Here is a 12,043-nt window from a genome sequence, read left to right as displayed (position 1 = left end):
TTATCATGTTATTCTCACTGCTACCTAGAAGTGTCTTTATCCAGAAGTCTGAATGAACCCTGAATTGTTGTGCATTATCAGATCTTGAATAGTCATTATGTCAGTGATGGTAGGAGTGACAGCTGCACAGTCAACATATTCTTTGTTACTCTTGATTTTTCTTTTACAGTGGTGTCAGCTTTCGTGACCTGATAGGTTTGGGAACGATGAACGGCATATGTTTAGAAAAACTTTCTGGGGGAGTAAACGAGGTGAGGACCTGTTCTTGTTTCTGTTTCTTCACTCAATGTGGACTGTGGTTAACACACTGACCTTGTCAAAGAGAAATGACCAGAAACTCCAGCTGCTGAAGACTTCATTGCGAACACACTGATCAGCACACTTGAGAGGATGTTCCCAGTGGGGTCCACAAACAGGGGTCTGAGTCTTAGTCAGGGGGTAAACTGTTTCAGACTGAAATGAGGAGAAATATCTTCACCTAGAGAATGGTGAGCCTGTGTAATTTGCTGCCACAAGTAGTTGAGACCAAATCATTGTATGTTTTCAAGAATGAGTTGCATATAACTCCTGGGGCAATGATGATCAAAGGACAAGGGGAAAAGTGGGAACAGATTACTGGGCGGGATATTCCTGCTGTGCTCACCTCCAAACCAGAAAATCCCACCCGAGTTCAACGGACCTTTGTGTGTTCTTCTCCGCACCCACTACGATTCCGTGGCGGGCGAGATGGGAAACTTCTGCACACTGAGTTAGATAATTAGCCATGATTTTAATGAATGCCAGAGCACGCTCAAAGGGCCAAAAGGCCTCCTCCTGCTCCTATTGCCCATGTTTCTATATCCAGTCAGCCATTTTGTCATGCAGCTTTTTTACCATTGACATCACAGACTGAACTCCAAGATGACTAATGTGTGGTTTCAATGGCAGTGGTTTGGAGACCTGTTAAATGTCTTTTTTATTCTTTGGTGGGATGTAAATATCACTAAGACCAGCATTTGTTGTTATTACCTAATGTGCTTGAGAAGATGGCAGTGAGCAGTCTTGAAACACTGTCCACCTGGTGCACAGTGCTGTTGTAAAGGGAGTTCCACGATTTTTGACCCAGCAAAACTGAATGAATGAAGATATAGTTTGAAGTGAGGGTGATCTATGTCTCCGAAGGAAACTTGCAGGTGGTTGTGTTCTCTTAAGGAAGAACAAAGAAGATTACAGCAAAGGAACAGGCCCTTTGGCCCTCCAAGTCCGCACTGACCATGCTGCCTAACTGAACTAAAACCTCCTACTCTTCTGGAGACCATATCCCTCTATTCCCGTCCTATTCATGTATTTGTCAAGGCACCTTTTAATACTGACTGTCGTATCTGCTTCCACTACCTATGCAGGCAGCAGGTTCCAGGCACCCAACACCCTTGAAAAAACTTGCCTTGTACATCTTTAAACCTTGCCCCTTGCACCTTAAATCAAGGGAAAACAAGGGAATGAAGGGTTATGGGGAGAAAGTGGGAAAGTGGAACTGATCCACTTCAGATCAACCATGATCTTGTTGAATGGCGGGGCAGGCTCGAAGGGCTACATGGCCTACTCCTGCTCCTATTTCTTATGTTCTTAAATCTGTGCCCCTGAGTAATTCACTCTTCCACCCTGGGAAAAAGCTTCTATCAACTCTGTCCATGCCCGTCATAATCTTTTAGACTTTGTCCCTTAATCTCTGTCGTTCCAGTGAGAACAAACCAAGTTTCTCCAACCTCTCCTCATAGCTAATGCCCTCCATACCAGGCAACATCCTGGTAAATCTTTTCTGTGTCCTCTCCAAAACCTCCACATCCTTCTGGTAGTGTGGCGACCAGAATTATACGCTATATTCCAAGTGCGGCCTCGCTAATGTTCTATAAAGATGCATTGTAACTTGCCAATTTTTAAACTCGATGCCCCGGCCGATGAAGGCAAGGGTGTCGTATGTGTTCTTGACTACCTTCTCTGTCTGTGTTGCCACTTTCAGTGACCTGTGCACTGTACACCAAGATCCCTTTGCCTATCAATACTCTTAAGAGTTCTGCCATTTACTTAGACCTTCCAAAATGCATTGCCTCTCATTTATCCAGATTAAGTTCCACCTGCTATCTCTCCGCCCAAATCTCCAACTGATCTATATCCTGCTGCATCCTCTGATGGTCCTCATCATTATCCGCAAATCCACCAACTTTTGTGTCGTCCTCAAATTTACTAATCAAACCAGTTATCTTTTCCTCCAAATCATTTCTAAATATTACAGACAGCAAAGGGCCCAGCACTGATCCCTGAGGAATGCCACTTTTCACAGGCCTCCATTCAGAAATGCACCCTTCCACTGCTTCCCTCTGCTTTCTATGACCGAGCCAGTTCTGTATCCACCTTGCCAGCTCACCTCTGATCCAATGGGACTTTACCTTCTGCACCAGTCTGCTATGAGGAACCTTGTCAAAGGTCTTGTTGCCCCGACCATCTAGTTTGTAGAGGTCACATATTGGAAGGTAGTGTTGAAGAGGGCTTGCTAGGTCACTGAATTGCAGGGCGGATATTGCTGTTGCTGCCTTAGAAACATAGAGTCATAGAGTTTTATAACACAGAAAGAGGTCCTTTGGCATTGTGCTTCTGCCAGCCATCAAGCACTAATTCTAGTCCATTTTCCAGTACTTGTTCTGTAGCCTTGTATGCTATGGTGTTTCAAGTACTCAATCTAAATGTTTCTTAAATGTTGTGAGCGTTCCCACCTCTACCACGCTTTCAGACAGTGAGTACCAGACTTCCACCACCAACTGGGTAAAAGGCTTTTCCTCAAATCCCCTCTAAACCTCCTGCCCCTCACCTTAAAACCCATACTGCAGTGTGGGACTAAGATAACTGACCTCCGACAACCACAACTACCTGTGCTTGGTGAGCTAGTGAAAACCTGGTTGACGGTGCCTTCCATCACATCACTGCTGATGAGGAATAGTCTATTGAGGCAGTAATGAGTAGAATTGGATTTGGTCTGTCTTTTTTGTGGTCAGGACATACCACGACAAATTTCAGTCAAGTGAATCGATTTGGCTGAAGGCTGGCATCTTTGCTGCTGGTATCCTGAGGAGGAGGTTAATTTAATCATCTACTTGGTACTTCTGGCTGATGTCTATGTCCTGGGCTACCCTCCATTTAGCTGTTCAATTGCCTGGGACTATTCATTCAATGTAGTGGAATCACAGAGCTGGGATTGCTTAGCTCTGTCTTTCACATGCTGTTTCCACTGATTAACATCCAGATAGCTCTATATTGGAGCATCGCGAGTTTGGCACCTCACTTTTAGGTATAAACAGAAAATGGCCGGGCATATCATTCTGAATGGAGTTTCTTGTCATCTGCCAGCCTGAGCAACCAGAGGCAGAGCTATGGACTTGAAAGCCAATTTTTTCAAAAATCAGGATGGTCAGCCTGATAGTTGCAATTTTATTAGAACATAGAACATAGAGCAGAGGAGGTTTACTAGGCTGATACCGGAGTTGAGGGGATTGAGCTATGAGGAGAGGCTGAATAAACTTGGCTTGTACTCGTTAGAGTTTAGAAGAATGAGGGAAGATCTCATTGAGACGTATAAGATGATGAATGGGATGGATAGGATAGAGGTGGAGAGACTCTTCCCGCTCAAAAAAGACAGTAGGACTAGGGGGCACAGCCTCAAGATAAAGGGGAGGCGGTTTAGAACGGAGTTGAGGAGGAACTTCTTCACTCAAAGGGTGGTGAATCTCTGGAATTCTCTGCCCGTTGAAGTGGTGGAGGCTGCCTCGCTAAATATTTTTAAGAAGCGGGTTGATGGGTTCTTGATAAGAGAGGGGATTAAGGGTTATGGGGAGAGGGCGGGAAAGTGGAACTGAGCCACAACAGATCAGCCATGATCTTATTGAATGGCGGGGCAGGCTCGAAGGGCTAGATGGCCTACTCCTGCTCCTATTTCTTATGTTCTTATGTTCTTATGTTCTTAGAACATAGAACATTACAGCGCAGAACAGGCCCTTCGGCCCACGATGTTGCGCCGACCAGCTTTTTAAAAAAAAACAACACTAACCCACTAATCTAAACCAATCCCATTTCGTCCATAAACCTATCCACAGATCTCTTAAACACCCCCAAACTAGGCGCATTTACAACTGCAGCTGGCAGGGCATTCCAGTCCCTCACCACCCTCTGGGTAAAGAACCTACCCCTGACATCCGTCCTATAACTAACCCCCCTTAATTCAGAAATGCACCCTTCCACTGCAGTTTAAAAAGGACGTTAGAGAGGGTGCCAAAGAGGTTCACGAGAATGGTTCCAAGGATGAGGAACTTTAGTTATGAAGATCCATTGGCGAAGTCAGGACTATTTTCCTTGCAGAAAAGGAAGTTGAGAGGCAATTTCATAGAGATATTCCAAATAAGGAAGAGTCTGAATGGAATTAGATAGAAACTGTCAATGTATCAGCAAGTGCATTTCTTGGCAATTGCATTGTTTTGCTAATTGCAAATGCTTTTTTTGCTCAAACTCCAAAAGAATATAAATGGACATAAGCACTAGGAGCATGGCAGGTAATTCAGCCTCTCAAACTGCTCTGCCATTCAATATGATCTTGACTGATCTTCTGTCAGCCTCAACTTCACTTTCCAGCCTGTTCTCCATAATGCTTCAACCCCATCACTAAATAAAATCTATCTCCTTCTTAAATGTACTCAATGTCCTGGCATCCACCGCACTCTGGGACATTGAATTCCAGGGGTTCACCACCCTTTGGGAGAAGTAATTTCTCCACATCTTTGTTTTAAATCTGCTACTCCTTATCCTAAAACTATGATCTCTTATTCTAGATTGCCTCACAAGAGGAAGCATCCTCTCAATGTACTTTAGTACTTTATCTGTCTCAAGTAGATCTTGCATTCTTCTAAACCCCAGGGATTTTAGGCCTAAACTGCATCTCTCTTCATAAGACAAACACTTTGGGAGCGATCTGATGAAAGAAATTTGAAGTCCAGAACAATTGTGAAAACAGGATAATTTATGATCCATTTCAAATCTGCTCTTATCCACTTAGACAAACAAAATATCAAAAACGGTTTCTTACGTGTAGGCTGGGTGAGAGCAGCAAAGGGCACAATTGAATATGTACAGGTCTCCAGTAGCAGAGGCCTATCACTAGCCTCTGCTGTTGTCAGCCAGCATCACACACAGAACCCCCCCTCCAAACCCGCTACTAGGGGTCTCAAAGCCTACTATGACCCTTCCGCCTACCCAGACACAGCTATACATGTGACCCCCCCCCACCCAACAACCTTCCTCCTCCCTCACCCAAGACTGACCAATTCTCCCCCCACCCCCACCCCCACCACACCTGATGGCCAGTCCTGATTGTCCCCCTCCCTCCCCCCACTGTTCCTGAATGCATAGTGGCAGTAGATTGCCCTTCCCTATCCCCAACGATCCCAAATGCAGAGTGGCAGTGGGTCCCCCCCCCCCCCCCCCCATGACCCGCAGCCCATGGCCTGGCACTGCCTGGTGCTTGGTAGGTATGTCCAGGGTGCCTGTTGGGCATTGTCAGGGTGCCGGGCTGGCAGTGCCATGCTGGCATGGCCCAAGAATTAACCCCCCTTGTCCGCAACCTTCCTGGGGCAGGCCTCAATGGCCTCTGTTCTAACAGCGAGGTCATCATGACTGGTCCCCATTGCTGGGGATCATAAGGGATTATCACCAGAGTGAACCTCTCCTGCCGAGATCACAGAGGAAACATCCTGGGCTCATTAAATTAATTCTAAATATATTCAAATTGGATTTAAATAATTTATTCAGTGTTGCGCCAGTAGTGGTAGTGAGCCTGATCTCTGGTGCTGGTTAGATCGTGAGAGGCGAGAAATCAGGCGAGAAACCTCATTTCTCGGCTCTTGCACAATCCTACAGTTCAAGTTAAAGTTTATTTATTAGTCACAAGTCAGGCTTAACACTGCAAAGAAGTTACTGTGAAATTCCCCTCGTTGCCACACTCTGGTGCTTGTTTGGTTCAATGCACCCATCTTGCCCGTCTTTCAGACTGTGGGAGGAAACCGGAGTACCTGCAGGAAACCCACGTAGATATGGGGAGAACACACAAACTTCACACAGACAGTGAGCTAAGCTGGGAATCGAACCAGGGTCCCTGATACTGTGAGGCAGCAATGCTAACTGCTGTGCCACTGTGCCGCCCATACCGGCTCACCTCACCCATCAACCGGCGGAGTGCAACAGTAAGATGATCCCTGTCGTCTCTGGAATCAACGTAATGAATCTTCTTTAAACTGCCTTCAATGCAACTGTAACCTTCTTCAACTAAGGGGACCAAAACTGTAAGAAGTCTCACAACACCAGGTTAAAGTCCAACAGGTTTATCTGGCGTATGAGCTTTCAGAGTGCTGCCCCTTCATCAGGCGAATGAAGAATTGCGTTCACAAACAGGCGAAAATAGACACAAATTTGATTACAAAATAATGGTTGGAATGCGAGTCTTTACAGGTAATCAAATCTTTACAGGTACAGACAATGTGAGTGGAGGGAGGATTAACAGGTTAAAGAGATATGTATTGTCTCCACTCAGGACAGTTAGTGAGATTTTGCAAGCCCAGGCAAATCGTGGGGGTTGCAGATAACGTGACATGAACCCAAAATCCCGGTTGAGGCCGCCCTCGTTTGTGCGGAACTTGGCTATAACCTTGCTTAACCCTCTCTCCACCCGCATTGTCTTCACCTGTAAAGACTTGATTACCTGAATCGCATTCCAACCATTATCTTGTAACTGAGTTTGTGTCTATATATTGCCATGTTTGTGAACCCAATCCTCCACTGACATGATGAAGGGATAACGCTGCAAAAGTTTGTGCTGCCAAATAAACCTGTTGGATTGTAACCCGATATTATGAGACTTCTTACAGTGCTCACCCCAGTCCAACGCTGGCATCTCCACATCATGGAGGCCAAAACAGTACTCCAGTGTGGTCTCACCAATGCCTCGTATAGCTGCAGCGACACTTCCCTCCTTTTATATTCTATTTCTTTCGCAATAAATGTCTACTTTCCATTTGCCTTTCTTATTAGCTGCTGCACCTGCATACTAACTTTCTGCAATTCATGCACGAGGACACCCAGATCCTTCTGCACTGACGCCGTCTGAAGTTTCTCTCCACTCAGATAATAATTTGCCATTCTGTTTTTTCCTATGAAAATAGATAACTTCACATTTATCCTGCCAAGATTTGGCCCATTTACCTCATCTATCTATATCAGTTTGTAAACTTTATACTTCCTTATCATAACTTACTTTCACCTATTTTAGTGTCACCTGCAAATTTGGCTACAATGCATTCTATCCGTGCATCCAAGTCATCAATATAGTCTGTAAATAGTTGGGACCTGAAGACTGAACCCTGTAGCACCTCACTAGTTACAGCCTACCAACCAGAACAAAGACCCATTTACCCCCACTCTCTGTTTTCTATTGGTTTGCCAGTCCTCTATGTGAGCTAATATATTAACATAGGAACATAGGAACTAGAAGCAAGAGTAAGACATTCGGCCTTAAAGCCTGCTCCACCATTCATAATGATCATGGCTGATTATCAAATTCTATATCCTGACCCCCCCCTTCCTCCCATATCCCCTGATCCCTTTAGCCCAAGAGCTACATCTAATTTCTTCTTGAAATCAGACAACATTTTGGCCTCAACATTTAGGCCAGTGGGCTGACAAATGGCAGATGGAGTTCAATTTAGATAAATGCGAGGTGATGCATTTTAGTAGATTGAACCAGGGCAGGACTTACTCAGTTAGTGGTAGGGCGTTGGGGAGAGATACAGAACAAAGAGATCTAGGGGTATATGTTCATAGTTCCTTGAAAGGTGGACAGAGTGGTGAAGAAGACATTCGGTATGCTTGGTCTCATCAGTCAGAACATTGAATACAGGAATTGGGACGTCTTGTTAAAGTTGTACAAGACATTGGTAAGGCCACACTTGGAATACTGTGTTCAATTCTGGTCACCCTATTATAGAAGGAATGTTATTAAACTAGAAAGAGTGCAGAAAAGATTTACCCGGATGCTACCGGGACTTGATGGATTGAGTTACAAGGAGAGGTTAAATAGACTGGGACTTTTTTCTCTGGAGCATAGAAGGTTGAGGGGCGACTGCATAGAGTTCTATAAAATAATGAGGGGTATAGACAAGGTAGATAGTCAACATCTATTTCCAAAGGTAGGGGAGTCTAAAACTAGAGGGCATAGGTTTAAGGTGGGAGGGGAGAGATACAGAAGTGCCCAGAGCACCAATTTTTTCACACAGAGGGTAAGAACATAAGAAAGAACATAAGAAATAGGAGCAGGAGTAGGCCATCTAGCCCCTCGAGCCTGCCCCGCCATTCAGTAAGATCATGGCTGATCTGTCGTGGCTCAGTTCCACATTCCCGCCCTCTCCCCATAACCCTTAATCCCCTTGCCTATCAAAAACCTATGAACCCGCGTCTTAAAAATATTGAGCGAGGCAGCCTCCACCACTTCAACGGGCAGAGAATTCCAGAGGTTCACCACCCTTTGAGTGAAGAAGTTCTTCCTCAACTCCGTTCTAAACAGCCCCCCCTTTATCTTGAGGCTGTGCCCTCTAGTCCTACTGTCCTTTCTGAGCGGGAAGAGCCTCTCCACCTCTATCCTATCCATCCCATTCAACATCTTATATGTCTCAATGAGATCTCCCCTCATTCTTCTAAACTCTAACGAGTACAAGCCTAGTTTATTCAGCCTCTCCTCATAGTTCAACCCCCTCAACTCCGGAATCAGCCTAGTAAACCTCCTCTGCACTCCCTCCAAGGCCAAAATATCCTTGCGTAAGTGCGGCGACCAAAACTGCGCACAGTACTCCAGCTGCGGCCTCACCAGAGCCCTATACAGCTGCAGCAAGACCTCCCTACTTTTATATTCAATCCCCCTCGCTATGAAGGCCAGCATCCCATTCGCCTTCCTGACCACCTGCTGCACCTGCAGGCTGGGTTTTTGCAACTCATGCACAAGGACCCCGAGGTCCCTCTGCACCGTCGCATGCTGCAGTTTTTCGCCACGTAAGTAATAGTCCTTCCTACCATTATTCCTACCAAAGTGGACAACCTCACATTTGTCAACATTAAATTCCATTTGCCAGTTCCTGGCCCATTCGCCCAGCCTATCTAGATCCTTCTGCAGACTCTCCACACCCTCCGCGCAATTTGCCGTTCCACCAATCGTGGTGTCATCAGCAAATTTCGACACCATACACTTGGTTCCCTCCTCCAGATCATCTATATAAATGGTAAATAGCTGAGGCCCCAGCACCGACCCCTGGGGCACTCCACTAGTCACCAACTGCCAATCCGAATAGCACCCATTGACCCCCACTCTCTGCCTCCTATTTGACAGCCAATCCTCGATCCACGCTAACACCCTACCCCCAACTCCATGCCCCCTGACCTTCTGTAATAACCTCTTGTGAGGCACCTTGTCAAACGCCTTCTGAAAATCACCGCCCGAGACACATCCTCATAGAACTCCAATAAATTCATCAGACACGACTTCCCCTTAACGAAACCATGCTGCGTCTGCTCTATCAAACAATTCTCCTCAAGATGCCTCGCTATTTTCTCCTTGATCACGGATTCTAACATTTTTCCCACAACAGACGTTAAACTAACCGGCCTATAATTCCCCGCCTTTTGCCTGCTACCCTTCTTAAACAACGGCGTAACATTAGCCATTTTCCAATCTTCCAGCACTTCCCCGGAATCCAGCGACGTTTGGAAAATAATCACCAAGGCATCCACTACCACCTCCGCCATTTCTTTCAGAACCCTTGGATGCATTTCATCCGGCCCTGGGGACTTGTCCACAATCAGTCCCTCCAGTCTGTCGGGCTCCGCCTCTCTAGTAACAATAATGTCATTCAGGCCCTCCACTCCTACCATCTTTCCATCGCTAACACCCGGCAAATTATTCACGTCCTCCTCCGTGAAGACTGAAGCAAAAAAGTTATTCAAGGCCTCAGCCATTTCCCCATCCCCTACCACTAAGTCCCCCCTCTCATCCTCTAAGGGTATTTATAAAAACTCTTGCTATCCTTTTTTATATTAAGCGCTAGCCCAGCTTCATAGTTTATCCTACCCTTCTTTATCAACTGCTTTGTCATTCTTTGTTGACATTTAAACCTCTCCCAATCCTCTTCTCGCCCACTACTCTTAGCTACTGTAAACGCGTCCGCTTTTAATTTAACACTTTCCTTTACCTCCTTCGTTATCCACGGCTGATTATCTCTCCCCCTACCATCCTTTTTAACCATCGGAATAAATTTCTTCTGAGCACCAAGAAAGATGTCCTTAAAGATCCTCCACTGTTCCTCAGCAGACCTACCTTCCAATGCGCTCCCCCAATCAACATTCGCCAATTCCTCTCTCATCCTACCATACTCCCCTCTGTTCAAACAAAGGACACATGTCCGGGAACCCACTTTCTCCTCCTCCATCTGCAGGGTGGCGAATGTCTGGAACAAGCTGCCAGAGGTAGTAGTAGAGGCAGATACAATTGTATCTTTTAAAAAGCATTTAGATAGTTACGTGGGTACGATGGGTATAGAGGGCTATAGGCCAAATGCGGGCAATTGGAATTAGTTTAGAGGTTTTAAAAAAGAAGGACAGCATGGACAAGTTGGGTCAAAGAGCCTGTTTCCACGCGGTGAACATCTATGACTCTATGAATTCCACACATTCCACCCTCTGGGTGAAGAAATTTCGATGGTAGTCATGATGTAGAGATGCCAGCGTTGGACTGGGGTAAACACAGTAAGAAGTCTCACAACACCAGGTTCGAGTCCAACCAATTTATTTGATAGTAATCCCACAAGCTTTTGGAAATGGTGTTCCTTTGTCAGGTGTGTGGAAGGTTCTGAACCACTGTTCTCTCCTTCTGAACCTTCCACACACCTGACGAAGATACACCGTTTCCAAAAGCTTGTGGGATTACTTTCAATCAAATTGGTTGGACTTTAACCTGGTGTTGTGAGATTTCTTACTGAAGAAATTTCTCCTTACCTCAGTTCTAAAAGGTTTACCTCTTATCCTCAAACTATGAGTCCTTGTTCTGGACTCCCCTACTTTCGGGAACATTCTTTTTGAATCTATCCTATCTTATCCTGCTAGAATTTTATAAGTTTCTATGAGATAACCTCTTACCCTTTTAAACTCCAGTGAATATAATCGCAACCAATTTAGTCCAGTAATAGTCCACCGTTAATCTCAAAAACAAAAAAAATTACAGCACAGGAACAGGTCCTTCAGTCCTCAAGCCTGCACCGACCATGCTGCCCGACTAAACTGAAACTCCCTATCTTTCCGGAGATTATATCCCTCTGTTCCAATCCTATTCATGTATTTGTCCAGACACCCCTTAAAACTCACTATCATACCTCAGCTGACTATTCCAGCAATAGTACAGAAGACTTGTGCTGCAGAACTCACTGTGCCTCTAACCAAGCTCTTCCAGTACAGCAGCATCATTAGCATTTACCCAGCACTGTGGAAACTGCTGAGATTCGGGTGACACAATGGTTAGCACTGCTGCCTCACAGGGCCAGGAATCCAGGTTCGATTCCTCGCTTGTGTCATTGTCTGTGTACAGTTTTCCCCGCATGGGTTTCTTTCGGGTGTTCCGGTTTCCTCCTACAGTCTGAAAGATGCATTGGTTCAGTGCATTGGCCGTGCTAAATTCTCCCTCACATACTTCCATTCCACTCTTCCGTATTGCACTCACACTGTCCAATTCCCTTCTGAATGCCTCCACCATACTCTCAGACAAAGCATTCTAAAACCTCACCAGTCACTGTGTGAAAATGCTTCTCCTCCTCACTTTTGCTTTTACTGATTTCTACCTGTATCCTCTTGCTCCCAATGCTCTCTTGAGTGGGAACAGTTTCTCCCTATCCAACTCTGACCAGATGTCTGCTGATTTTGAATACCTCTATCAAAA

The 12,043-nt window shown here is 45.5% G+C and overlaps 1 protein-coding gene across 1 annotated transcript in view; it reads left to right on the top strand.

Annotated features, from left to right (window-relative positions):
• The window catches only part of LOC145348502 (disintegrin and metalloproteinase domain-containing protein 12-like), a 200,291-nt gene that overhangs the window by 64,237 nt on the left and 124,011 nt on the right, over positions 1–12,043 (top strand). The window contains exon 10 of the mRNA XM_080196694.1: positions 170–251. Coding sequence (XP_080052820.1) covers positions 170–251 — 82 coding nt within the window. The remainder of the gene's footprint in view (positions 1–169; positions 252–12,043) is intronic.

Source organism: Carcharhinus amblyrhynchos, chromosome 1 (assembly GCF_965287045.1).
Source record: "Carcharhinus amblyrhynchos chromosome 1, sCarAmb.v2.hapA, whole genome shotgun sequence".
Taxonomy (NCBI): Eukaryota; Metazoa; Chordata; class Chondrichthyes; order Carcharhiniformes; family Carcharhinidae; genus Carcharhinus; species Carcharhinus amblyrhynchos.
The sequence above is the reverse complement of the archived record's forward strand: the minus strand, read 5'-3'. Positions and strand labels throughout refer to the sequence as shown.